At 39.9% G+C, this 27,808-nt stretch overlaps 1 protein-coding gene across 23 annotated transcripts in view; it reads right to left on the bottom strand.

The window, feature by feature from the left end:
- SYNE1 (spectrin repeat containing nuclear envelope protein 1) overlaps positions 1–27,808 on the bottom strand; it is a 518,258-nt gene that overhangs the window by 139,992 nt on the left and 350,458 nt on the right. For 16 of the 23 annotated variants that reach the window (XM_074397242.1, XM_074397246.1, XM_074397241.1 and 13 more), the window contains 6 exons: positions 25,771–25,977; positions 23,544–23,717; positions 18,798–18,989; positions 10,110–10,244; positions 9,034–9,143; positions 2,717–2,873 (listed from right to left, as the gene is read on the bottom strand). In XM_074397242.1, the coding sequence (XP_074253343.1) occupies positions 2,717–2,873; positions 9,034–9,143; positions 10,110–10,244; positions 18,798–18,989; positions 23,544–23,717; positions 25,771–25,977 (975 nt within the window). The remainder of the gene's footprint in view (positions 1–2,716; positions 2,874–9,033; positions 9,144–10,109; positions 10,245–18,797; positions 18,990–23,543; positions 23,718–25,770; positions 25,978–27,808) is intronic. The other 7 variants (XM_074397265.1, XM_074397245.1, XM_074397252.1 and 4 more) reach the window with 3 other exon arrangements.

Here is a 27,808-nt window from a genome sequence, read left to right as displayed (position 1 = left end):
TGGCTCAAGCCTGTAATCCCAGCACTTTGAGAGACCGAGGCGGATGGATCACAAGGTCGAGAGATCGAGACCAACCTGGTCAACATGGTGAAACCCCGTCTCTACTAAAAATACAAAAAATTAGCTGGGCATGGTGGCGCGTGCCTGTAATCCCAGCTACTCGGGAGGCTGAGGCAGGAGAATTGCCTGAACCCAGGAGGCGGAGGTTGCAGTGAGCCGAGATCGTGCCATTGCACTCCAGCCTGGGTAACAAGAGCGAAACTCCATCTCAAAAAAAAAAAAAAAAAAAAAAAGAACATTCAATGATTTTATTTCTAATCCAAAGGCAGGTGAGGCACCACATGAATCTGAACTTGAACAGTACAGGTTAATGTCAGTGGAGCAGGGCAAGGTTTGTTCAGTAAGCCTAGCACGGAGGATGCTGGAGTGTCGGCCCCGACTGAGAGCAAAAGCAGCTCTTGAAGATCAGAGTGAGTAACGGATGAGACCTCCTGGAAGCCTACAGATGCCCGATGAACCACACAGGGGCTTTGTGAATGGAGAGTAACAAACAAGCACAGAATCCAGAAATATCGTAGATTTCTCTAACTTAAAATGGTCAGAACTGATTGAGAACTGTCCATACTTGTCCTATTCAAAGGATTTGAGGGATACTAGAACATGAAGGGAGAGCTAGACGTCAAATCCAGGAGATCCACATCAGAAACAAGGCGTTCTAGCTAGGAGTCTGGGGTACACTTTATCAGAGATTTGAGGAAGGATAAATTAAAACACAGGCAGGAGGTCCACACAAAAAGTATAGGGCACCATTTGCCATGTGGTGATTCTAAGCCAACTGCCTCCAGGAATACAGTGCTGTAAGTTCCCTAGGGCAGAGCTGGTAGCTATTTCTCCAGACAGAGTTAAAGAAGCCTCTTGGCTAGAGAGGGAAAGTGAGGGGGCAGAAAGTTCAGAAAAGCATGTGCTTTTATAAAAACAGAATAGAAAGCATGGCTCTGGGCCAGGTGTGGTGGCTCATGCCTGTAATCCCAGCACTTTGGGAGGCCGAGGCAGGTGGGTCACGAGGTCAAGAGACCAAGACCATCCTGGCCAACATGGTGAAACCCTGTCTCTACTAAAAACACAAAAAGTAGCCAGTTGTGGTGGCTTGTAGTCCCAGCTACTCGGGAGGCTGAGGCAGGAGAATCGCTTGATCCCGGGAGACAGAGGTTGCAGTGAGCTGGGATTGCGCCACTGCACTCCAGCCTGGCAACAGAGCGAGACTCTGTTTCAAACAATAATAATAATAATAACAAAAAAGGAAAGTATGGCCCTGGACTTAGACATGGCTACCCACAGATGACAGGACACCTCATGACTTTCAGACCAGCAGTCCCTAAACTTTTTGGCACCAGGGATTGGTTTCCTGGAGGTGGGAGAGATGGTTTCAGGATGAAACTGTTCCACCTCAGATCATCAGGCTTTACATTCACGTTAGGAGAGTGAAACCTAGATCCCTCACATGCGCAGTTCACAAGAGGGTTCTCAGTCCTATAAGAATCTAACGCTGCCACTGACGTGACAGGAAGCTGAGCTCAGGCAGTACTGTTCACCTGCATGCTGCTCACCTCTTGCTGTGAGGTCCAGTTCCTAACAGGCCATGGACCCGTGCCGGTCTGCAGCCTGGGAGTTGGGGAGCCCTGCTTTAGAGCATCTCCTTCTACTTAATCCTGGCAGGTTGTGCCTGCTTTCTCATACCTACTTTGTCAGCTCCAGCCCTTCCCTCCTCCAATTCACTGCAGTTATTGACACCTTTTGCTTCTGGCTCAGCCTCTCCCAACCCTTAAGCTAGTGCCGGCCAGAGCAGAGAGAACAGCAGCTTCCTCAGGAAAGGGTTTAGAATTCACTCTGATAATGCCGGGACTTGGAATGAGGCTAGATGGATGCTACTGGCTCAGGACAAGGGACTAGTCTTGTAGCTGAAGAATTCCTCTGGGTCACAGCTGTGGTAGACATCCCAGGCTGGCTTGTGTTCCTGACTCCCTCATTTGCCCTCTAACTTTCTAATTCCTCTGTCTGCCAGTTGTTCCCTGGCTTCTGCTTAGAGTGAAGTAATAGCCAGTACCTGGACCTGTTGCTGTCTTCAGTTCCCTTGGATTTGGCATGCCTGGTAGAACCCCGCAGCTTGACATCACACAGGATCCCTCCCAGGAACCAGCCTTGCAGATGGGTCTGTAACTATTCCAGCTGACCACTGGCTTCGCCTCGCTCGCTTCCCTAGACCCACCAGCGTCCCAATATGTTTCTCATTAAGATCTCCTGAAAATACTAAATACTGGAAGGAGCAATGGAAAATAAGATGGCCTCACTATTTAGTTCCAGATTTGTGAAAATCTTTGTCCTAGATGTCCATATTCTTGATTTGCATTACTTTTTCAAGTTTGCAAAACAAACAAAAACAAGAGGGCACTTAAAATGTAATGGTTTAGGCTAATAAGGAATCAGATGTTAATCATCTTTGAGGAAAAATATTGTCTGGAAATCAAATTTTCACATATAAATATACAATTATGAAGGGAAATGTGAAGACTTGTTAAGAAAAATGTAGAGTGAAAAACCAGTTTCATGTCTTAGTTTGAAATTGATCACGAAAATTAAGATGATTACAGTTATAATCCCTCAGCATAAACTCCAGATCTTTTATATTATTTAGTATATAATATAAAATGTTTGATACCACTTGCTCTTGCTCCTGTTCCAGAACATTCTGTAGTAATTTCTGCTTGGTACTAAATTCTTGATGTAGGCTTTCCCATTTCATTCTCATCTGGTCTTCAGTGGATGACTTCTCCCCTTCCATCCCCAACTCCTGGGATAACACATCAGGTTTTTCGCTATTAGAAGAATAAATAATCTAAGTTTACAATGTGCACAAAAAAGCGGTAAGACAGGTAACTTATTGTGTGTACCAGACCTGGCTTCTCAAAGGCGGTAAGATTACCTTAGTCATTAGCTTACACTTTGAAAATAACAAAAATATTTAGGCTGGTCAAAGCAACTACATTCTTATTCATTGATAACAAAACCATGTGCAGAAGAAATACTTAAAACACACTGAATAAAAATAATCGCAACATTTAGAATCAAAAATGACTGCGTGATTACAGAGTAGCATCTTTTGACAAATAGCAGAAAAGTTAGTTCAAAACTTTAAAAATGTGTTAGTATAGGGAGAGTTATGACTACGAGGCCAGAGAAAATACAGGACACAGGAGGGTGGTGCAGGACACGGGAGGGTAGAATAGGACGCGGAGGGACAGTACAGGACCCGGGAGGAAGTACAGGACGTGGAGGGACAGTACAGGACCGGGGAGGAAGTACAGGACGTGGAGGGACAGTACAGAACCCGGGAGGAAGTACAGGACGGGGAGGGACAGTACAGGACCCGGGAGGAAGTACAGGACGGGGAGGGACAGTACAGGACCCGGGAGGAAGTACAGGATGCGGAGGGACAGTACAGGACCCGGGAGGAAGTACAGGACGGGGAGGGACAGTACAGGACCCGGGAGGAAGTACAGGACGGGGAGGGACAGTACAGGACCCGGGAGGAAGTACAGGACGGGGAGGGACAGTACAGGACCCGGGAGGAAGTACAGGACGCGGAGGGACAGTACAGGACCCGGGAGGAAGTACAGGACGGGGAGGGACAGTACAGGACCTGGGAGACAGTACAGGACACGGAGGGACAGTACAGGACCCGGGAGGAAGTACAGGACGGGGAGGGACAGTACAGGACCTGGGAGACAGTACAGGACACGGAGGGACAGTACAGGACCCGAGTAGGGAGTACAGGAAAGGGAGGGACAGCACAGGACCCGCGGAGGGAGTACAGGACATGGAAGGATGGTAAAGGACCCGGGAGGAAGTACAGGACATGGAGCGATAGTACAGGATGTGGAAGGAAGATCCTGCAGTCACCCTTAAACATAGGCAGCAGTGTGACATCTGAGATTGGTATACCTTGTATTTATTTATTTGCATATTTTTGAGACAGGGTTTCACTCTGTCACCCAAGCTGGTGTGGCCTCGTGTGACCACAGCTCACTGTAGACTCAAACTGCTGGGCTCATGCAATGTTCCCACCTCAGCCTCCCAAGTACCTCCCAAGTCTGGTATGCACCACCGGACCTGGCTAATTTGATTTTTTAATTCTTTGTACAGACGGGGTCTCACTATGTTTCCCAGGCTAGTCTGGAACTTCTGGGATCAAGTGATCCTCCTGCCTCAGTCTCCCAAATGTACGGATTTCTGACGTGAGCCACCATGCCTAGTGAAATTTGGCTTTTAGAGTAAGACAGACATAAATTATGACCCTCACTCTAGCACATTATTTGTGATACTGGATAATTTGTTTCACTTCTCTTTGCCTCAATCTTCTCATCTGTATGGAAGTATCTATCTTGCATAATTATGAGAATGAAAGAGAATACATACATATGGCCTATAACACTGTCTGACAAATAATGGCCACTCAATAAACAGGGATTAATAATGATGAAAATGGGCTGGGCTGGGTCTGTAATCCTAGCACTTTGGGAGGCCAAGGCAGGTGGATCACCTGAGGTCATGAGTTCAAGACCAGCCTGGCCAACATGGTGAAACCCCATCTCTACTAAAAATACAAAAATTAGCTGTGCATGGTGGTGCACACCTGTAGTCCCAAATACTTGGGAGGCTGAGGCAGGAGAATCACTTGAACCCGGAAGCCAGATGTTGTGGTGAGCCAAGATCGCACCACTGGTCTCTGCCTGGGTGACAGAACGAGACTCCATCTCAATAAATAAATAAAATAAAAAGATGAAAACAAGAACAGCCTAGGGAGGCTGAATTTCAATGGATCTTAATTTTTCAGGACCTTTGAAGTCCTAAGTAAAACCATGTCATCTAAAAGGAATAGTAGATATTAATTAATTTTCTGATGCAGGGCCATTTGCTCAAGTGAAGGGAAAGAATAAGAGTGCTGGCAGGATAAAACTCTATGGTACCTCAAAGCCAATTATTCTTAGAATAAATCTAAATATAACAGCGTCTTTAGGTAAGTCTTTAGAAATAAGCCTTAAAATTTCTACAAACTGGCCTGGCAGCGGTTCACACCTGTAATCCCAGCACTTTGGGAGGCCAAGGCAAGAGGATCACTTGAGCCCAGGAGTTTGAGACTAGCCTAGGCAACATAGCCAGACTCTTGTCTCTACAAAAAATAATTGAAAATTAGCCAGGCATGGTGGTACATGCCAGTAATCCCAGCTACTTTGGAGGCTAAGTCAAGAAAAATCATTTGAGCCCAGAAGTTCAGGTTGTAGTAAGCTATAATCACATCACTGCACTCCAGCCTGAGTGACAGAGTGAGACCCTGTCTCAAGAAAAAGAGAAACTCTTTAAACCTGTAACGAAAGAATTTCACTCCTAGGATATAATGCAGAGAATCTTGCCCACCTGATAGACATGTAGGAAGTTGATTTAAACAATGCTAAAAGCAGCACTCTTAGGGCCGGGCATGGTGGCTCACTCTTGTAAACCCAGCACTTTGGGAGGCCAAGGTGAATGGATCACTTGAGGTCAGAAGTTCAAGACCAGCCTGGCCAACATGGTGAAACCTCATCTCTACAAAAAGACACAATTAGCCAGGCATAGTGGTGGGTGCCTGTAATCCCAGCTACTCGGGAGGCTAAGGGAGGAGAATCACTTGTATCCAGGAGGCAGAGGTTGCAGTGAGCCAAGATTGCATCACTGCCTGGGCAACAGAGCAAGACTCTGTCCCAGAAAAAAAAAAAAAAAAAAAAGCACAATAATAATAATAATAATAATAGTAATGGCAACAGTGTAAATGTCCAGCAATAAGAAAATGGGTGAATAAATTATGTTCACAGAATAAAATACTATTAAACAGTTAAAATGAGAACTAGGTCTATATATACCAACATGAATATATCTCAAAAAATAATGACAAGTGAAAAAAAAGCCAAAAGATAATTGATACCTTTAGTTGAGTATCATAATATTAATATCTGAATTTTTTTATTTTTTAAAAACTCCATATTTAAAAAAAGCTTTGAAGTTTCTATGAGATTACATTTATTTATTGCTTTTTCTTTTGTGGTAATAGCCTATAGTATATAATACTTTTAATTCATCTGTGTTTATATGAAAATTTGTAATAAAACTAGGGGAATATTTAATATTTATATTCCTACATTTAATCATTGACACATGTACAACGCCAGTAGCAAACATTTTTTAACATAGCCTTTTGTTCCCCATGAAAATTATTATTCTTTCCTTCTATATTTATATCAACAAATTTCCAGTTGCTTTTCCTTAGTAATCTTGAAGGTACTCTCTATAAGCAACATACTACTTATTCCTTATATGGCAAATGTGTGAATAAATAAAGTAGGTAATGCCCTTCCCACAGGGGTTTTCTTACACAAACCAAGTCATATTTATAGCCTTAGAAAAGCAGCTAGTAAGTTAAGGGCTGAATATCAGTCTTTCTCTTAGCAAGGTTTACATATATATATGTATATATATATATATATATATATATATATATATATATATATTTACTTTGGAATGTAGATATCATTAATTCATGGTTAGTTGAACTGTAATCAACTGCATATAAAGGTGAAATTTCTTAAAAATTTGTATAAAAGGTAAAGAATTTATAAGTAGTCTTTAAAGTGATTCTTACATAGAAAACTAGTACTGCACTGTAAACTTATTTTTAAAGTATTTTTTATATTCGAAAGAGCAACTTACAGTTGTTTGTATTTCATTTAGGTCCTTTCCAAAGCTAAAGGCCAAGGAAAGAAAAAATAATTATGGCAAGAAAGTGGCAGAAGATCCCTTCTACTCCTTTTGTGATGATGCATACGGAGAGGCAGCAATGCTGGATGGGTTCTTTGTTGAAATATTTGTTTAGCAAAAATATTCAGAAAATGAAGATAAGTAAACATTTTAAAGAAACTGAAAACTGAAAATTTAGGAATGCAAGTGATGGCAAGTCTTGGCTCAATCAACATGAAAGAAACAGTCTCATTTCGGGTTTATTACAGACACATGTTCACAGCCTCATTAGCATCTTTAAGCATGATATACAACAGAGAGTTTTTAAACCCCTTTAAATATATACTAGTATCTGAATTTTTCTACTTTGTAAAAACTCTATTTTATAATATATATACTATATATATATATATATTTACTTTTTTTTGAGACGGAATCTTGCTCTGTCGCCCAGGCTGGAGTGCAGTGGTGTGATCTCAGCGCACTGTAACCTGTGCCTCCTGGGTTCAAGTAATTCTCCTGCCTCAGCCTCCTCAGAAGCTAGGACTACAGGCACATGCCACCACAACTGGCTAACTTTTGTATTTTTAGTAGAGATGGAGTTTCACCATGTTGACCAGAATTGTTTCGATCTCCTGACCTTGTGATCCACCCGCCTTGGCCTTCCAGAGTGCTGGGATTACAGGTGTAAGCCACCACGCCCAGCCTTCCCCTTTATATTTTTAAGGTGATTTTTATAGTTTTAGTGTTATTTAAATTCAATCCCTACCTCTAGATGTCATAATACTATTCATTCCTATTCTTTTACATTGATATTCATTAGCTATGTCAATACTTTCAACAGATTTTTGTTTTGTTTTCCTTTTCTTGAATGCCTTCCTATTTCCTACATATCTCGTCACACTATATCTGCTGAAATTGCATTTTAGTTGGTTTATTCTCCTATCAATTGCCCTCAGAATTCATACATACGTATATGTGTATGTGTGTATATGTAACACAGACTGTATAGTCAGCACTGATGTCATATATCAGCATTGATTAAACTGCAAAAAAATTTTTTACTCCCTGTATCTTCTCCTCTGTTTTATTATCAACAGTCTATTCTAGTTCTTATCTACACAGACTCTGCTGTCGATTTTATATCACATTTTTACTTAGCATCATACATACATTTTCTGATACTGTTACATCATTTTTGGTTAAGATGATATATGTATAAAATTTTTCTTCAACTTTTTTATAATAGTGAGAATGTATGCTTTTTAAATTATTTTGTATTACAAATAATATTTCCAAAACCATCTTCATAATACATATTTCCTCCTTTATGTTATTTCCTCTGAAAAGTAAACATTCAGAAATGGGAAATGAAGTCAAAGCTATTTGCCAAAGGATACTACCAAATTACAATGTTTAGTAAGACACAAACACAGAAGTTTCATGAAAACTTTTTTTCAATGTTTTTGATTTCAAAAAAATTTTCCTGTATATCTTCTCAGCTGACATTCATAACACTTCTGTGATGACAGTAGTGAATTATTATTCTAAATTCTACAGAGGAGTAAACTGAGGCTCACAGTTGAGTGACTTTTCCAAAGTGACTTTTGTGAAACTAGAATAAAACTCAGACCTGATTTCAAATATAGTGGTATCTCCACATTGCTACAATTCCTTTACTACCTTTTAAATAAAAGTCTTCAACTTGAAAATTCTCCAACTTCCTTAATTTATCTTTTAACATTTGACTTTTCTGTGTAGAAGACTGTCCAAGTCTTCACTCCAAACCAAGATTTCAAGATACTTAATGGGGCCATGCATTTATTTTTTTAGAATATTGTTAGGGCAAGATAAGCTTTTATAGAGAAAATGCTCTCCAGTTAAATAGAATCATTCAATTGGAAACATCATGTATCTCATTTTATAATGCATTTTTATTTGATTAAAAAAATGAACTCAAGAGTATCTTCTCACAGATAGACTGCACGCACTGGAAGGAGGGCAAACCAGTTAGCTTATCACAGGTGCTGTGCTCAGAAAATGCAGCAAAATGTTCAAAATGCAGGTACATTTGTGACCCTAAAGTAAAAATGAGATGACTGAATTTTACAGAAGATGTTTAAAATAAAATTTTGAGTGAGATGTTTACATTTCTTCAAATGTCAGGGAAACACAATGAAGAGGAAATTAAAACATTTTGAAACATACCCAGTGCCACCAGAGGTCTCTGCCGCCGAATGTTGAATTAGAATCTCCTCTCCACGACTGGCTACTGAGCGAAGGAGACTCTTCTGCTCGGCTAATTCCTGTTCTAACTCCTGCTCAAGGGAAAGGACAAATGCAAACACATATATTACTTCATCATTATTGCCTACAATCATAGTTCTATCTATAAAATTCTCAGAGAATTTTGGTAGCAAGCTTTTAAGTTTGCACATTGCATAAAGCGTGTGGTTTACATAAATACTCAAATGTATCTCCAAAGTACTCTGTAGCATTCTTTTGCTTTGATACAGGATAGCGCTAAAAAATCTGGGGAATAAAACCAATGGGCCAAGAAAATTCTGCTGGGTAATAGTGCCCTCAGGTGGTAAAAAATGAACTCTCATTTTTCAAAATCAGTATTATCATGGTAACAAGATAGATCCTTGAGAGGAGAAGTGGCTTTTTAAGTTCTCCACTTACTTGATAAATTAGGTTATCAATAGATTTGGCTTTAATTCTTCATTATTTGTAATAAATACTCTTGTTCTTTGAGAAAATAAAATATTTTGATATGCTTTTCACATAAAGTTAAGGTACCAATGAGAAATCATTCTTATTTATCAAAGTTCATTTGTTTCACCAGGCAATAATTAGCAATCCTATTTTGTGATGGTATCTACTGGAAAGTGAAAATACAAATTGCATTCATTAAGAAAAACATGCAATTTAGGCTTTCATCAATCCTTGAAGGCGTTCCTGAGATTTATATTAAAATTAAACAGAATCAGAGGGCAAATCTGAAAACAGAGTAGGTAATTCTGATAAAGCAGATGACAGCCATGTTCACTATTCGTAAACCTAAACACAAGATTTTCTTAAAGACTGGATTTTCAAATGACCCATCATCCCAGTGGTCATAAGTCAATACACTGAAGCAGCCACAACTTGGTTCATTCAAAGAGAAGATAAAGAGACGCTCTCTGTCTTTAGTAGAGAAGCAAATTGTCCTTCTGAAACATGCCTCTCAGGTTCTTCCCTGGACAGATCTGCAGGCTAGAGAGTGGTAGGGAACACTTTACTTTTTGTTGCTGGAGACTGCTTTGCCGCTGGTGGGTCCGGGTGGTGCGAGCTTGGGCCAGCCATTCCTGGACGCCGGGGCTCTGAGTGGCCGTTAGGTCAACATCGCTCTCCTCCTTCTCCTGTGCTGTTCCCTGCTTTTAATGAGGCAGAAATCAAGTCATGCTACACACCGGAAAACCCTAACCAAAAGGAAGAGAAGGCTACTTTGGGGTGATCTATATAATGATATAAAAATGGGTCCACTGGGATGTGAAACCACATTAAAAAAAAAAAAAAAAGTAACACAAAACCCATCTAAATTATGGCATTTACAGGCATAAGAACCACAGATAATCACAGATAATCACATGTAGAAATGTTTGAGGGCAAACCCATGTATTTAGAGGTTAGTCTTTTAGCTAACCAAGTGGTCATCAGATTTTCCAGAATTTTTTTCCACAAAAACTTAACTCGAGATCCTTTAATGAGCTCATTTTTTAAGTACACAAAGGTAAACTGTTTCTCAAAGGATCATTACCCATAATAACTGTCTCTCCCGCGAAAGGATGACCTTCCCCTATGTCACCTTCTCTCATCCAGGTACAGACAAAGAGTTTTAGAATACTCTTCCTAAAAATTTTTCTAAAAGATTAGTAATCAGTGATATTTTAATGTCTTTGAGAAGCAAAAAGTTCACTGTTCTGTAAGGCATCATACTCTGGAATTCAGTAAGAGCTTAAACTTGATTCATAGTTCATATTGGAGAAAAGGGACTGCAGCACAGATACAAGGAGTCTAAACAAGGGTTTCCCAGGCCGGCTGTACATCCTCTGTCCCACCTTTCACAGACCAGGGTCTTGACCTCCGTCACAGAGCTGCAGGTCCACCACAGGTAACTCAAGTCCCAAAGGCACTCAACTAGGCAGGAAGCCTCATCCCTGATACTGGTCTGTGTACACCCTTAGTGTCTACCCTACTAGGGCCCAAGATTTAAATTATTCCTAGAATTCTCTATCTTTGAGTGTCTGCTATTTATATGACAATATTTATAGACTTCCCTGCATAATTAATAGATGGTACTCAAAGATGAGAACTCTTTAAGATTCTTTCAGAACCATTCAATTAGCACATTAAAAAAAAAGTCATTTACTGTGGGCACATGTGGTTATCATTTTACAAATTCAAAAGCTTAACTGAGGCTTGAGAGGTCTGTGGTGTGATAATTAGAGGTGAGATCTCTGAAAAAGCACCCTTCACTCCCTCTATCATCATCACAAGAAACTGGCCCATTGCTAAAGCAGGCTTGGAGAAAGTCTGACTAAGGGAGAAAGACCAAAGTAAGGATTCACCACCTAGGCAAGAGTTGATCCTTCCTGCCTCATTATCCTAATGGAATTTGAAAGACCCTGAAATGTTGCACATCAAATGGGATTAGTTCTGAATGAGAGCCTTTCTACTCACATAGATTCTTATGTCAAATAACAGATTATGATTTCAATATAGCTCACTCACTACCTATTAAACGCTCACTAGAGGCTGTTCTAGGAGCTGGGAGTGTTCTGCAAACATCTAATCTACCATTAGATGAGGACCCTGGTGAGTTAGACTATAAATAACTGAGCTGGTGATAAGGGCTACAGAGAACTTTAAGACAGATAATGGGATAGAAAGTTTTAGGGAGGCCTAAGGAAGCATCTTTAGAAGAGACAATTGCACTCTGCATGACAAGACCACCAGCCTGACAAAGATCTGGGGGAGGGCATTCAGACCCAGGGAATAGTTGGCACAAAGACCCTAAGATGAAAGAAATTTGCTATTTCAGAGAGAACAGAGCAGTGAAGAGGACAGCGGGTCTGGTGCATCATGGGGCAGAGGAGGGATATTTCTCAGGTTGCTTCCACAGAGGAGTCTCCTACCATCCATTTCTGGGGGCTGTTCCCCTGCCCCCGGTTCCTCTACCAAGTGTGAGCACAACATGGAACCCAACCATTCCAGCTCATCCAACCTAACTGCCCACAGAGACCCTTCTCTCGCTCTTATTTTCAGAATTTTACACTCACCATTTTAGGGAAATAGATGGGATCCGTTCACCCTTCTGTTTCTTCTTTTTTTCATAGAATCTCATGATTAAATCGTCTGAGATAATAGATTTTACCTTTATCTTTGCAAGGCAATGTCAGTGATTGAAGCTAAAGGAACAGTAAAACCTGTAGGTAATAGTATACTATACTATTATAGTATACTATTAATAATATAACCCTCTCCCAGATCCTGAGCCCACCTGAGCTCAGAGGTACTTCCTTCCTTTCAGATGATCCAGCCAGAGACTACAGTTCAGCTAGAACAATAGGAGTGCAATGGTTTAAAATATGCTCGTTGCATTTCGCAAGACTTTCTGAATGGGTGACTAGTGATACCCGGTTCACTAAATTCTCCACCTTCTGCGGAATTTCTCAAAGATAGGCAATGATTTTTCTAAAGATGGGAAGTTTCGGTGGACAGGTGTTCTCCCAGAACTGGAGCCTGTGAGCATGAAAACAGATTCTCTCTCATCTAAGAATCTACCATCTTCTAAGAATAAGCTCTAAAAGATCCTGGTCCTTCCAGGCAAAGTTGAAACAGCAGTTCAAAAGGAACCTGGAGAAAATGACCTCAAGAAGTCAGTGGATGAGACCAAAAGTTGTCCCCAACAGAGTTGCTCCAGCTGCCAACGTAGCAGCCCTGGCCATGACCCGCTGACTTGCTTTTGTGGGCTCTAGGCCACTTCCTCTCTGCTTTTCTCTTCAGCAAAAATTTGTTTTTCAGAGCCCGGCCTGAAGACTCCCTTGGAAACTTCTCCCGGCCCGCAGCCCAACACATTCTTACTATGGTCTGGTTGAGAGAGGTTCCTTCAAGTTCCTTACACCAAATCGGTGCCTAGAACACTGACAACTGAAACGTTAGATCTTAACAACTTCCTCACTTTTATATGCACAGACATATATTCAGATTCTATGTGGCTAGATTTTGTTTTTCAGTGAGTAAGTTTTTCTCTGAATGACTTAGTCATTTTGAAATTTGGACCACATAAGCAAACCATAAGACTTGGACCACAGGAAGCAAACCATGATTAAGAATCCAGTTCAAATTTCATTCTCTTTTCCCTAGGGCAAGAAGGCTCCACCAGAAGGAATGTAATTATGGTAACTACTTTCTCTGAGGTGTGATAACAGTTTTCTGCCATACCTAGGGAACAGGGAGGTTAAGTGCTTCTGTCATCAGTTCCCACTGGGTGGGGCTACATAAACTGTTTATTTTGGAAATACTAGAAGAGTAACCACTTTCGCCAGGAACATTCCTTGGAAGATGAATGAGGACTGAGCAATGCTAAACATTAAATAAAACATTTCTTTACAAAGCTTTTTATTATTTTATGGGACAATCTCTCTGTTCCTTCAATGAATTATAACACGTGAAAAAGACCTAAGCTTCATGAAGATACCATGTAATTTAGGAGATCTTATTACATGCCCTTATGATCTGTAGTTCTTCATATAGAGAAGCTGCCTATTTGATGAGAAACAAAAAGGCAGAGTCATTCACTGATACCCACGCAAGTCAAAGTAGTTAAAAAGAATAGAGGTAAGAGGTATTACCATTTCCCAGCTGCAGCAGCAATAAGTAATTGCGTGCTTACAGTCATGTAAGACTTAGAAAGGTATTCCAACCCTCCTGAATCAACCAAGCCCCAATTAAAGGGTATAAACATTGCTGAGGGCTGCATTTAATGGAAGATTTGTTTTCTGCAACTAACTTTAGTCCATTTCAGATTAACTTTAAATTAGTTTTCTGCATAAAGGGAAGTGATCCTTTTCATGGCAATAATAATAATAAACAGGGCTCCTTTTCTTTCCGCAGATGGAAAAACAATCTTCCAGGAAGCTCTAATTATTTTAAAAGATCTATTAATATTTTATATGCTGGGAACTTCATTAGATGAAAGACAATGGAATTTATAGATCGTTTAAAAATAAACGGTAACCAATTTCCATGTAGTAAAACACTACCACATTTTTCTGCATTTACACTTCACCCAATGCGGGTAGAGTCAGGACTTCACTCAATTTGAACACTTCCCTCGGAACTGGGCAGGATCTGCCAGGTGCAGGCACCACAGGGTGTGTGCATGTGCTCAGTCCAGCCTGATGATCAGTCTCAAGACTAGCCTTTCAGCGTAGCAGAAGCTTCTTCTTTGTTTAAAAGAATGTGATCTGGAAACAGTTGGTTATTGTTATGAATTATTTTAACTGCTGCAATTTGAGCATTATTGTATTACTTGCATTTAAATCCTCAGCATTTTTTCCCCTTTTTGATTACTTTTTTCCATATGTTCTAAAGAATTGTTTAAGTTAAATACTATTATCCCTATTTTACAGATGAGAAAACTGCTGATCTGTAAGGAAGTTGTGAGAAATTTAAGGACCTTGTCCCGGGGTCACCTCGTCAATAATGGATGGGAAAAAGATAAAGAGACTTCAACCCTGGCTTGTGGATATGCTTTATCTGGCACACAAATAATTTTAAAATTTTAGATTTAAATGTCAATGGTTAAACATTGGGAGGCTTTAGAAATAAATCCAAATTCCCTATCTCTTGAAAACCAGAAGATCCAGCAATGCCACTTGTAAATTCTTGTGTGATAATAGCTAGAGCTCAGTAATAGCTGCTTCTTAGACAGGATGTGAGCTTGCCAAGGACCAGGCTGGGCCTGCTTCCCTCATTGGTTTGCCCTTCCCAGGCCAGGAGACCTTGGAATTTGTGGTTCCTGTCTTGTTTAACCCCTCCTGTGCTTGGACTATCAGGCCACCCCTTCCCTTACAACTTGCCTCTAGGGGTAGGGTGGGATAAGGGAGAATTTTATAAATGAATTTTATAAATGATTGCTATCCCACATAGGAAACTTTTAAGGATTTCCCTTTATTTTAGTTTCTTTAGAAATTAAGTTCATTCACAGATCACCACTGAAAATGGAAGAAAGCATTACATATGAGACCTACAATAGCTGTTTATGAAACTAGGTGAATTGCTATCGACTTTCACAGCTAGAAATCATTCTACTTGTGTTCAATTTTAGTATCTGTAACCTTTTCTTTTGACTTGAATTACCAAATCACATTGCCTGTGCATTTTCAAGTGTGTAAATCTAAGTAAAAAGTTGTATTTTTTATTTGCATTTGCAAATATTTGCATTTATTTGCATTTATTTATCCAACATAGAGTTCAGACATCTTTTCATATATTCATTGTCTATTTGTATTTCTTTTTCTGTGAATTATCTCTTCATCTCTTTTGTCCATATTCTATTATTTGATCTTCCCTTATTGTTTTACAAAAGATTTGTGAATTGTATATTTTCTTCCCTATTTGTCTATGTCTTTTGTTTTGTTTTACTCATCCCTCCTTGTCTATGTCTTTCAACTTGGTTACTTTTTTTGGGGGTGTGGGGGGCTCATACAGAACTTTTTCATGTTTTGTAGTTTCATTTTTGTTTATTTATTTATTTATTTTTGAGATGGAGTTTCACTCCTGTTGCCCAGGCTGGATGCAATGGCGCTATCTCAGTTCACTGCAACCTCTGCCTCCCGGGTTCAAGTGATTCTCCTGCCTCAGCCTCCTGAATAACTGGTATTATAGCAGCATGCCAGGCTAATTTTGCATTTTTAGTAGAGATGGAGTTTCACCATGTTGGCCAGGCTGGTCTCGAACTCCTGACCTCAGGTGGTCCACCTGCTTTGGCCTCCCAAAATGCTGGGATTACAGGCATGAGCCACCGCCTATTTGTTTATTTTTTTTAGTTGGCATCTCACTCTGCTACCTAGGCTGGAGTGCAATGGCACAATCATAGCTCACTGCAGCCTCAATCTCCTGGACTTAGGTGATTCTCCCACCTTAGCTTCCTTAGTCGCTGGGACCACAGGTGTGTGCCACCTTGCCTGACTAATTTTTTTTTATTATTTGTAGTGATGGGGTATTGCTATGTTACCCAGGCTGGTCTTGAACTTCTGGGCTCAAGCCATTCTCCCGTCTTAACCTCCCAAAGTGCTGAAATTTCTAGCATAAGCCAACATGCCCTGCCTATGTAAAACGCCACATGCTTTAAAAGAAACTATAAAATTCTGTGTTGGGGGTATACTGGCAAAGGTTTTCCCTATCCTAAGGTTTAAAAAAAATTCATACATCGAGTACTTTGTAGACTTAATTTTTATATTTAAATCTTTGATCCATCTGTGATACATTTTTCTGTAAAAAAAATGGGGTAGAAAATTCAGTTTATCATGTTTCAACTAATTGACTATTTACAGAATGAGTCAAATTTTGTCCACTGATTTGTAATGCCACCTAAAATATTTGTCAAATTCCTTTATATACCAAAATTCTTTCTGGAATATTTACTGTTTAATTTTCTGTTCAAATCTTTATTGTGCCAACACCAAACTATTTTAATTATTGTAATATTGTATTTTAATATATGATTAGACTGGCCAGGCATGGTAGCTCACACCTATAATCTCAGCACTTTGGGAGGCCGAGGTGGGTGGATTGCTTATGTTCAGGAGTTCAAGACCAGCCTGGGCAACATTAGGAGACCTCCTACAGACCTCTACAGAAAATACAAAAAATAGCCGGGCATGGTGGTGCATGCCTACAGCCCCCACCACTCCGGAGGCTGTGGTAGGAGTATTACTTCTTCCTGAGAGGCAGAGGTTGCAATGAACTGAGATCGCGTCCCTACTCTCCAGCCTGGGTGACAGAGTGAGACCCTGTCTCAAAAAGAAAACAAACAAAAAAACCCACACACATATATGATAAGACTAATAACCCTTCATTTTCAAAATTTTATATGAAATATTACATTGTTCCTCTAACTTGTTTTTTGTCTATATAAAACCCATAAATTCTCAACTTCATTTTTCTTTTTTTTTTTTTTTTTGAGACAGAATCTTGTTCTGTTGCCCAACCTAGAGTACAATGGTACAATCTCAGCTGACTGCAACCTCTGCCTCAACAAGGTTCAAGCAATTCTCATGCCTCACCCTCCCAAGCAGCTGGGATTACAGACATGCACCACCACACTCAGCTAATTTTTGTGTTTTTAGTAGAGATGGGATTTCACCATGTTGGCCAGGCTGATCTCAAACACTCAACCTCAGGTGATCTGCCCACCTTGGCCTCCCAAAATGCTAGGAATACAGGCATGAGCCATTTTGCCCAACCAACTTCATTTTCTAATTTTTATTTTTTGTCAGATTCTTATATGGTTTTCAGTGACCTAACTTCATATTTTGTAATAAGCCAAGTCATCTTCCTAAATGTCTCCATTGCTTCTAAATAGTTTTTAGTTGATTAAGCTTTGTTTTCCAGATCATACAATCATATGATCAGGAAAAAGCTGAAAAAGAAAATACACAGGTTAGTCCTAACAATCATCATCACACTGAGAATATAGAAGCAATCAGCGAATTTCCATGAACTTTCCATGATGATATTTATGTCCTACTTCCTACCACCATTTGGCTTCCAGCATGGATGCTTTCCTTCCCTCCTCATTTTACTTTTGGAGAACAGACTGGCCTGATCCCAGCCATTAGCAGGAGAAAGGTGTCAATGGTAAAGGAAAGCAGAGTTTGGATTAGGCCACAAGAAGGAACAGATGATACCATCAGATGCTTGTAGGGTTGGAGCAGCTAATGGGCTTTGAGCTATTTGGTCCCTGGCTTACTTAGCAAGAAGTCAGGGGGCACCGGGCTCTGTGCTTGTTATCCTATCTGTTCCCTCCTTAACAAGGTTGTTCTTGCAATCACACTCCTTTTTCTTCTCTCTCTCTCTCTCTCTTTCTCTCTCTCTCTCTCTCTTTCTCTCTCTCTCTCTCTCTCTTTCTTTCTTTCACAGTGTCTCATTCTATCACCCAGGCTGGAGGCACAATCTTGTCCTACTAAACCTCCGCTTCCCAGGTTTAAGCAATTCTCTTGCCTCAGCCTCCCAAGTAGCTGAGATTACAGGTGTTCGCCACCAGGCCCAGCTAATTTTTTTGTATTTTTAGCGGAGATGATGTTTCACCATGTTGACCAGTATGGTCTCAAACTCCTGACCTCAAGTGATCTGCTCATTTCGGCCTCCCAAAGTGCTAGGATTACAGGCATGAGCCACTGCACCTGGCCCACACTCCTTTTACATCAAATTTTCCTCTACTTTGGTTATTTCCACCAATGCGTAAAGTTACTGTTATTTTTCTGATCTTAAAATGAAATATTCAAATTGTGATGAATATAAAAGAAAAAAAAATGAGATAAAATTTTCTTTGACCCACTTCTTCTCCTTATAGCTTATCTCATTCCTCTGTATACCACTCTATAGCAAAACTCCTGGAGTAGCCTTGACTTTCCCTCTCCAATTCCTCTCCTCTCATTGTTACTTTATGTCAGGGTGCTTTCTGCCTCCACCACTCTGCTGAACTACTGTTGTTAGGAGTCCTAAAAAAATCTATTTGCAAATGTTAGCCAAAGTCCGAGAGTGTAAAATTCAAACTGCATGCTAAAATGTCTGTGTAAACAGGTACATACATGAGTACGCGTCACCCGCCAATCTGTTCCTTTACCTGGCACACCTCAGAAGAAGCACATGAACAGTGAGCCAACTTTCAGCCACGGGCCAGCGGCTGGAGCCCTCACCTGCATGTTGAGCTGCTTATCGTGCAGGGCTCTCTGCAGCTCCAGCAGGCTCCCCTTGAGCCTCCTCAGCTTTCCAGCCAGCTGCTCGGCCTCATCCTTGGTGTGAGCTTTGCCTTCCAGCAGCAGGTTCTCATTGTGGACTGACAGCTCTGATAAGGCCACCACCTTCTGCTCTATTTCCACCAGCATGTTCTGCAGCAACAGAAATAAAGATGAAACTCACACATCTCCCCAGCTCTGCAAAGACTGTTTCCCAGAGTGAAACACAGCCCTCTGGAGTATTTCACCAAATAGACAAGCTTTCATGATTTTTTGTCATTTTCCCATGGTCCTGATGACTGAGTAGTATACACAGATCGTTTTGTTTTGTTTTGTTTTTTTTTTTTTTTTTTTTTTTTTTTTTTTTTTTTTAAGGGAGAGTCTTGCTCTGTTGCCCAGGCTGGAGTGCATTGGCATGAACATGGCTCATTGCAGCCTCCATCTATTGGGCTCAAGAGATCCTCCTGCCTCAGCCTCCCGTGTAGCGGTAGGTACCACAGAAGTGTGCCACCACACCTGGTTGATTTTTAAATTTTTTTCTACAGAAATGAGGTATCATCATTTGGGCTCAAATGATGCTCCCATCTCAGCCTCCCAAAAGTGTTGGGATTACAGGTGTGAGCTATTGTGTCTGGTGACATTTATTTTTAATTGTCTGTTATACTACAGGAGTCCAAAAAAATTGCCTGAGCATCTCAATTTTTCTTTTCTTTTCTTTTTCTCTTTTTTTTTTTTTTTTTTTTTTTGAGACAGGGTTTCATTCTATCATCCAGGCTGGAGTGCAGTAGTGAGATCATGGCTCACTGCAGCCTTGGGCTCAGGTGATCCTCCCACCTCAGCCTCCCAAGTAGCTAGAACTACAGGCACATGCTACTATACCTGGCTAATTTTTTTTTGTATTTTTGTAGAGACAGGGTTTCATCATATTTCCCAGGCTGTTTTTGAACTCCTGAACTCAAGCAGTTTCCCTGCCTTGACCTCCCAATGTGTTGAGATTACAAGTGTGAGCCACAATGCCCTGCCAATTTTTCTCTATTTCAAGATTAGCTATTATATAATGAAAAAATTTGAAAAAAATCACAAAAAACATTTTTACATAGCCAACAGATAAGGAGAAAAGGACATTGCTTTAGTGTTATCCCATTATTATGTTATTTTGTGTTAATTTATGATAATTATGAACAATAAAAATAAGACATCATATGATCAACTCTTTCCTTGTTAAAGAGAATCCTCTCTTTTGAAACGTTAGTGCTTTGGGTTGATTTCTTTTTCAGGTTGATTTTTTGGGTTGATTTCTTTTTTTAAATTTGATATACTGTTAATCTTACATTTCCAAAAGTTTTCCCTACATTTTTATTTTCATGTTCTGGAATAAGTCTCTGGTGCTACAGTTTTCCTCTAAAATGGAGACCACATTAGAGAAGGAGAAAAATAGTCTTCCTTCTTCCTAGATAAAACTTAAACAAAAAGACTTAAAAAAAAAACAGAAACAAAAACACGTTTGATTTTCTATAGAAATCATTGTTTTTAAATTCTGTAATTCTGCACCCTTCGAAATGTTCTTTCACATTTATATTAAATAAAGTAATTTATTAATGAGAAAAGATACTTCATTTACCCTATACAAAATCAAAATTAAGACTATAATGTCAGGATAGGGGTGGTGACTCACACCTGTAATCCTAGCACTTTCAGCGGCCAAGGCAGGCAGATGGCTTGAGTTCAGGAGTTTGAGACCAGCCTGGGCAACATGGCGAAACCCCATCTCTCGAAAAAATTAAAAAAATAAGCCAGGTATGGTAGCATGTGCCTGTACTCCCAGTTACTTGGGGGACTGAAGTGGGAGACTCACTTGAGCCCAGGAAGTCAAGGCTGCAATGGGCTGGCATTGTGCCACTGCACTCCAGCCTGCGTGACAAAGTGCGGCCTTGTCTCAAAAAAAAAAAAAAAAAAAAAAAACCCCAAACCCCAAACTAAGTAGAAGCGCAAAACTTTTATTAAATGGGAATTAAAGGATGATTTCCTGAGGATTATTTTTAAGAAATTAACATAATTCTGTACAGGGTTGATTTTACCATTAGCCACAGCAAGTATAGTGCTGAGGGTCTATTATGCATTTTAGAGGCCCAAGAAAATGTTTGAGTTTAAATTTTAAAATCAAAAGAAAAAAACGGAATATAGTAATATGGAATATATAATAATGAATCTATTGAGAATCATGTAAGTCTTTATACCACAGCAACTGTAAAACTGAAAATATAATTTTTAGCACTTCCATGGGGGAAGAGACCTATAAAAATGAAGTGCCCAGACCCACAAAGGTCATCACGTAGTTCCAATTCTGTGTAAGAGTCATACTTAGAATTATTGTGCAACTGGATTAATATTAGATTTTAATTGACAAGATTTTAGCTGGCTTGAATATAAGATTTTACTTGCTTCTAATTAACATTTGAATTAATTTAATGTATAATTAAATATAAGATTTTTTTTTTTTTTGAGACAGAGTGTTGCTCTGTTACTCAGGCTGGAGTGCAATGGCACAGTCTCGGCTCACTGCAACCTTCACCTCTCAGGTTCAAGCCATTCTCCTGCCTCAGACTCCAAAGTAGCTGGGAATACAGGTGCTCAACACCATGCCCAGCTAATTTTGTATTTTTAGTAGAGACGGGGTTTCACCATGTTGGCCAGGCTGGTCTCGAACTCCTGACCTCGTGATCTGCCCACCTCGGCCTCCCAAAGTGCTGAGATTACAGGCATGAGCCACCGTTCCTGGCCTAAATAATAGGCCTCGTGATCTGCCCACCTTGGCCTCCCAAAGTGCTGAGATTACAGGCATGGGCCACCGTTCCTGGCCTAAAAAATCTAAATAATAGATTTTTAAAAACTATTTTCTGTTGTGATTTAATATGCTTCTAGTTTCTTAAAGTAAGCTTGTCCAGCCCAAGGTCCATGGGCCACATGTGGCCTGGGACAGCTTTGAATGTGGCCAACAGAAATTCAGAAACTTTCTTAAAATGTTATGTGTTTTTTGTGATTATTTTTTTTTAGCTCATCATCTATCATTAGGATTAATGTATTTTATGTGTGGACCAAGATAATTTTTCTTCTTCCGATGTGGCCCCAGGGAAGCCAAAAGATTGAAGATCTCTATCTTAAAGTATGATCAAAACACTATTTTAATACTTTGAAAAAGTCTTGGAATACATTATGTGGTTTATGGACTTTATGCATTACTATAAAAATAGATACCTTCAGAAGGGAGAGGTGGCAGTAATGTTAAAACATAACTTTGAAACATTAGTTTACATGCTAACTTCAAGTGCTAAAAGGGAATGGACCCACTGGGGGTGGTGGCTCGTGCCTGTAATCCCAGCACTTTGGGAGGCCGAGACAGGCAGATCACCTGAGGTTGGGTAGTTCGAGACCAGCCTAATCAACATGGAGAAACCCTGTCTCTACTAAAAACACACAAAAAAATCAGCTGGGCATGGTGGCTCATGCTTGTACTCCCAGCTACTTGAGAGGCAGAGGCAGGGGAATCACTTGAACCCAGGAGACGGAGGTTGTGGTGAGCCAAGATCACGCCATTGCACTCCAGCCTGGGCAACGAAAGTGAAAGTCCATCTCAAAAGAATAAAAAAAAGGAATGGGCTAAAAATAGATGTTTCTTCACAAAAAAACAAACAGTAGAAAGAAGATAGAAAGAACAGAAAAAACTTACATATGCCTCTCTAATTAATCTCCAATCCTCATGGCAGAGAATAATAGTACTTTGATACACACAGATAAGTTTCCTAAAGCATTAAAAAATCCAAATGATGATCAATATTATGAATCTGAAATCATAAGAATAGCCAAAATGGTGTACCATAAATTAAGAAAAAAGTTAGTGTTCACTAATTAATAATTTTCACATATTTCCTCTGAGTCCAAATAGAAGGAATATAAAGTTGTACAAATTGATACTTAACCCTGCACACCAGATGGAGTTTTCTATATATTTCCTAGTCAATAAAATAAAAAAGCTTTTAAGATATATTTCAGCCATGTGTGAAGTCAAATGTGCAGATCATCATTGAAGTTTGATGACAAACACACGGGAGTTCACGATCTATTCTTTACTCTTATATGCATTTTTGAAAAATTCCATAATAAAGAGGTAAGAAAATAGTATCAGAATAAACATTTTAATGCATTTACTACACACAGTAATTCCTAGAGCCCTAACATGGGAGGAAACGCATTCTCTGCTCCAAAAGAAAATCTTCCCATCTTCAGTCTCTCTGTTGGAAAAGCTTTTCAAATAATATATCAAGAGTAGAACCAAAATTGCAACAGAGCACCTATAGACACTTCCTGCTGTGTTTATTTACAGTGTGACTCCCACTACTTCTTCTCATTGGCTTTGTACTTTATTAAGCACTCAACATAGATACTATGGCATTTTGGTATCTACAGTCTTTAAAAATGACCCTTTGGAAGCTAAAGCTACTATGGTCAATGTTTCTCCAAAAGTGAGTCCAAGTTTAATTTCATTTAAGCTTTTATAATGTATTGCTTTTCTATTCTTTAAATATATAAAGTCTATGGGCTGGGAAAAATCATATATCCATACCAAGCCTTTTTACAGCATGTTTTCTGTAGTTAAAAAAAAAATGTGCTTCATGATGTTGACATATTCCTTCGAGATCATTTTTGTACCTGGCAGTCCACAAGCTGGGCCTCCATGTCCATGGGCTCCTTGGGTGTACCCAGCGCAATGTCCAGAGTGGCCTTGGTACTCAACAGCCAGCTGTCCAGCTCATCGGCTTCACAGCGATACCTCTGTAGGGCTTGTTCTTGCCTTTGTTCCTCCAGCTGATCATTCAGCTTCTCCTGATGAATTAAGCAAAATGTAGCATAGACCACCCGAAGGTAAAATCTTGAGAATTTAACACAGTAAAGCAATAGTTCTGGACCCTGGATGCACATGCGAATCGCTGGTAAAACTAAAAAATTACCTTTGCTGAGGCCACATCCCAGAACAACAATCAGAATTTCAAGGGGTGAGTCTCAAAATTGGTATTTTTAAAAAGACTCCCTAGTGATTCTAACGTGCTCCTAGAGTTGAACAAGGTATTCTTAAATAATATACCTATAGGGCCAGGCAGTAATATAAATGATAGAAATCAGCCAAGGATTAGAACAAAACAATGGCATAAAGCAGTTGGTAAATGGCAATAGACACTGGACCTCTATGTCTGGGAAACAGTAGGGAGTGATGGAGACTGTGGCAAGCTGAAAAACATGTGGCCTGCCTAAAAGGGCAGTCATACACAGTTTCAGGCAACTGATCCCTGTGGGAAGGGGTGGTCCAATGTTAACTTTCACCTCAAGTAGAGACAGAAATCTACATTTCTAGGCTATCTCTGAAATGCCGATCGATGATAGACTGGACAAGGAAAATGTGGCACATACACACCATGGAATCCTATGCAGCCATAAAACACGATGAATTTGTGTCCTTGGTAGGGACATGGATAAATCTGGAAACCATCATTCTCAGCAAACTGACACAAGAACACAAAATCAAACACTGCATGTTCTCACTCATAAGCAGGTGTTGAACAATGAGAACTCATGGACACAGGGTGGGGAGCATCATACACTAGGGTCTGTTGGAGGGGCTAGGAGAGGGACAGCAGGGGTGGGGAGGTTAGGGAGAGATAACATGGGGAGAAATTACAGATATAAGTGACGGAGGATGGAGGTAACAAACCACCTTGCCATGTATGTACCTATGCAACAATCCTGCATGATCTGCACGTGTGCCCCAGAACCAAAAATACAATCAAAAAAAAAGAAAAAAAAGTCCAGGCCAATTGCTTCATTTTGAAGCCCTCATAAGTTTTTCATAGAGTTACTGGGGACAATATAAATGAATTAAAAGTTATCTTTAAAAATACTCTATTTTAAAAATCATTTTATGAATAATTCATTCTTATTTTTAAATTAATTTATTAAACCATTTAAAATGGAGATTAATAAGTAGGGCAGACACATTGGCTTTAAATATCTCTAATATAAGAAGATTTAGGATGATGCAAAAGTAAGTGTGGTTTTTGCCATTACTTTTGCACCAACCTAAGACATAAATATATTATTTGACTAATCACTTAATAGGTAAAACTCAAAATACCTATACACCCAAGAACAAAGTCATGATTAATTGCATTATGGCATAATTAGCAGCTAAATAAAATAATATTCTGTTCATATAATAAGAAATGTATTGAGAACCCATTACGTGGCAGAGAAGCTGCTAAGAAATGCAAGATGACAGACACTATAAAGGTCTTTAGGAAGCCTCCAGTCTAACCAAATTATAGGAGCAGCAATATGAGTAGCCTAGAAGCTTTGGGCCAAGAATTATGAGAGAAAAAATAAAAAGGAAGAGAGCTGATTTTTAACACAGATATTACTGCTGCCCAAATTTGTTTCTGTATTAAATAATATTTAAATTAAGTAATGTGGAAACCAGAATTGCAAGAGTATTTTCATGAATTACTATGTTTGAATTGGCTGACAGTGACTAAATGTGATTTATTCTTCATAGTATTAGCAGTATCATTGGCCAAATGCTGTCAGGTAAACATAGCAAACCATTATGCAAACCTTCAATTATTCTTCACAAGGTTCATGTCTACCAAGTATTTGCTTTCCATATTCTCAATATTTCACACCTGAAATGAGTCAGCAAGGGGTCACAGGACATATTCTTGGCTACACACTGACTGTACTCAATTCAGGACACGGTTCTTGAAACACAATCCCAGCTTAGGAGAGGGAAGCAATGAAAACGCAGATACGTAAGTAACCCACATACATGGTAACACAACATTAAAAGTTAACTCAGAAGCAAGGAGGCCACTTTAGAGTTATTCATTACCTCCAAAAGCTGTCGTTTCCCTGAGGCTTTCATCCTGATGGTGGACATTCGCTCGGCTAAGACAGTGAGCGTGGACTGCAAGGCCAGCTGCTCCGCGGGGTCGGCCTCGCAAGACTCGGATACCAGCTCCTCGGCGAGAGAGGACTGGAGCTCATTGATTTCATCCTGGAGCATGAGAATCTCATCCATCAGTGCCTGGAGGAAAGACTGTGGAATCACACTCATGTATTCATTTTCTTCACTGAGGGATCATTAACGCCAGCTGAGCCTCACATCCGTTGGGATTAGCAGAAGACATTTCACTTGGGAATCATTAATCAATCAACAAATAGGGACCTAGTCACCTAAGTTTCTAAGTGAAGGGCCAGGACATTTTAATACTGAATATATCACTAACCGAAGTGACTTTGAACAACTTAATCTTTCTAGTTTTCAGTAGGCTCATCTGTAATACAAGGAGAATATGCTCCATTATTTCTATTTATCAATTTATTTTTTCTCTTTAAGAGACAGTCTCACTCTGTCACCCAGGCTGCAGTGCAGTGGTGTGATCACAGCTCAAGCGACCCTCCCACTTGAAGCTAAGATTACAGGTGTGTGCTACCACACCTGGCTTAAAAATTTTTTTTTTTTTTTTTTTTTTTTTTAATTTTTGTAAAGACAGGATCTTGCTGTGTTGACCAGGCTGGTCTCAAACCCCTGGCCTCAAGGAATCCACCAGCCTGGATGACAGGCATAAGCCTCCACATTTCTCAATCATTTCTAAGAGTCTCCAATACCATGTTGAAAATACAATGTATCACTTTCTTCCTCAACACGATTTTCCCACATTAACCTACTGCTTTCCCCAAATCTGAAACCTCACGGAACTCTAATCCAAAACTCACCTCGTTTCTCATAAGATGGGAGAAACCTGCAGCCTATTTCTATGTCAACACACTACTCATTTTTCTCATTTATCAAACTCTAAAAAATAAGGGTCTCTCCCAAGTGATGTCTTGCATTCCCAAGACTTCAAATGCTTTCTAATCCTGAGCACTTCCAAAGGCACATTCCTAACCCAGACACCTGCCCTAAGTTTCAGGCTGTGCTGAACTTACCTAGTTCACGGGTGTCTGTATAGAATTAAGTCTAAACCTGCTTCCTCTCCTGTCTTCTGCCGCTTCCCATTATGGCTCAAGCTGGAGACTTGGGAGTCATTCTTCACATCCTCCTCTCCTTCACTCACCAGATCCAAATATCTGAATATCCCAGCTGCCCCCACCTGAAGTCAAGTCAGCTTCCTCTGTTGACTGAGTTGCTATATAATGGTCTGCTGATGAGTCTGTCTGCTTACACGCTTGTTGCTCAAAACCAGGCTATGTGAAGCAATTACAGTAACTTTTTCAAAGTGTGAATTAGATCCTCTCACTCCCCTGCTTTAAAATATGTACTGGCTCCTTGCTGTGAAATAAATCAAACTTGTTACACTTGTGTGGTCTCACTCTTCCTGCCTCGTGTGCCACACCCACTTTTTGCTCACCATATTCTTGCCTTCTTCAGTCACTCCAGGGTCCCACTTCAGTCACTTCCTGGCCTCAGGGCCTTTGCACATGCACATGCTGTTCCCTCAACGTGGAAAACTCTTTCCACGCTGTGTGTGATAGCTCTATTCACCCTTTGGTCTTAAGTTAATTGTCCTATCTTGAGAGAGGCCTTTCATGACCACTCAATCCTAATTTCCATCATTCTCTCTCAATAGTGCCGTTTTCCTGTCTATCAAAATTATATTTGATTTTATTTCTCTTTTCTGGGGTATTTTATGACTTGCTCTTTAGATGGAATCTTCACAGGAGAAATTTTTATTTAGGATTTCAATGAAGTTAGAAAAATAGGCTCTATCACCAGAGCAGCGACTATGATTTCAAGTAACACAGGCTTTATATTCACCAATATTTCATAGTTTCCCTTGTGCCCTTATTTGCATAATTCCTATCTTTTCCACAGGACTGGAGGCTTCGCTGTAAACATAGTGCCTCCTCAGAACTCTCATGATGTA

Source organism: Saimiri boliviensis, chromosome 4 (assembly GCF_048565385.1).
Source record: "Saimiri boliviensis isolate mSaiBol1 chromosome 4, mSaiBol1.pri, whole genome shotgun sequence".
Classification (NCBI taxonomy): Eukaryota; Metazoa; Chordata; class Mammalia; order Primates; family Cebidae; genus Saimiri; species Saimiri boliviensis.
Note: the sequence above shows the minus strand (reverse complement) of the source record. Positions and strands in the feature narration are given on the sequence as shown.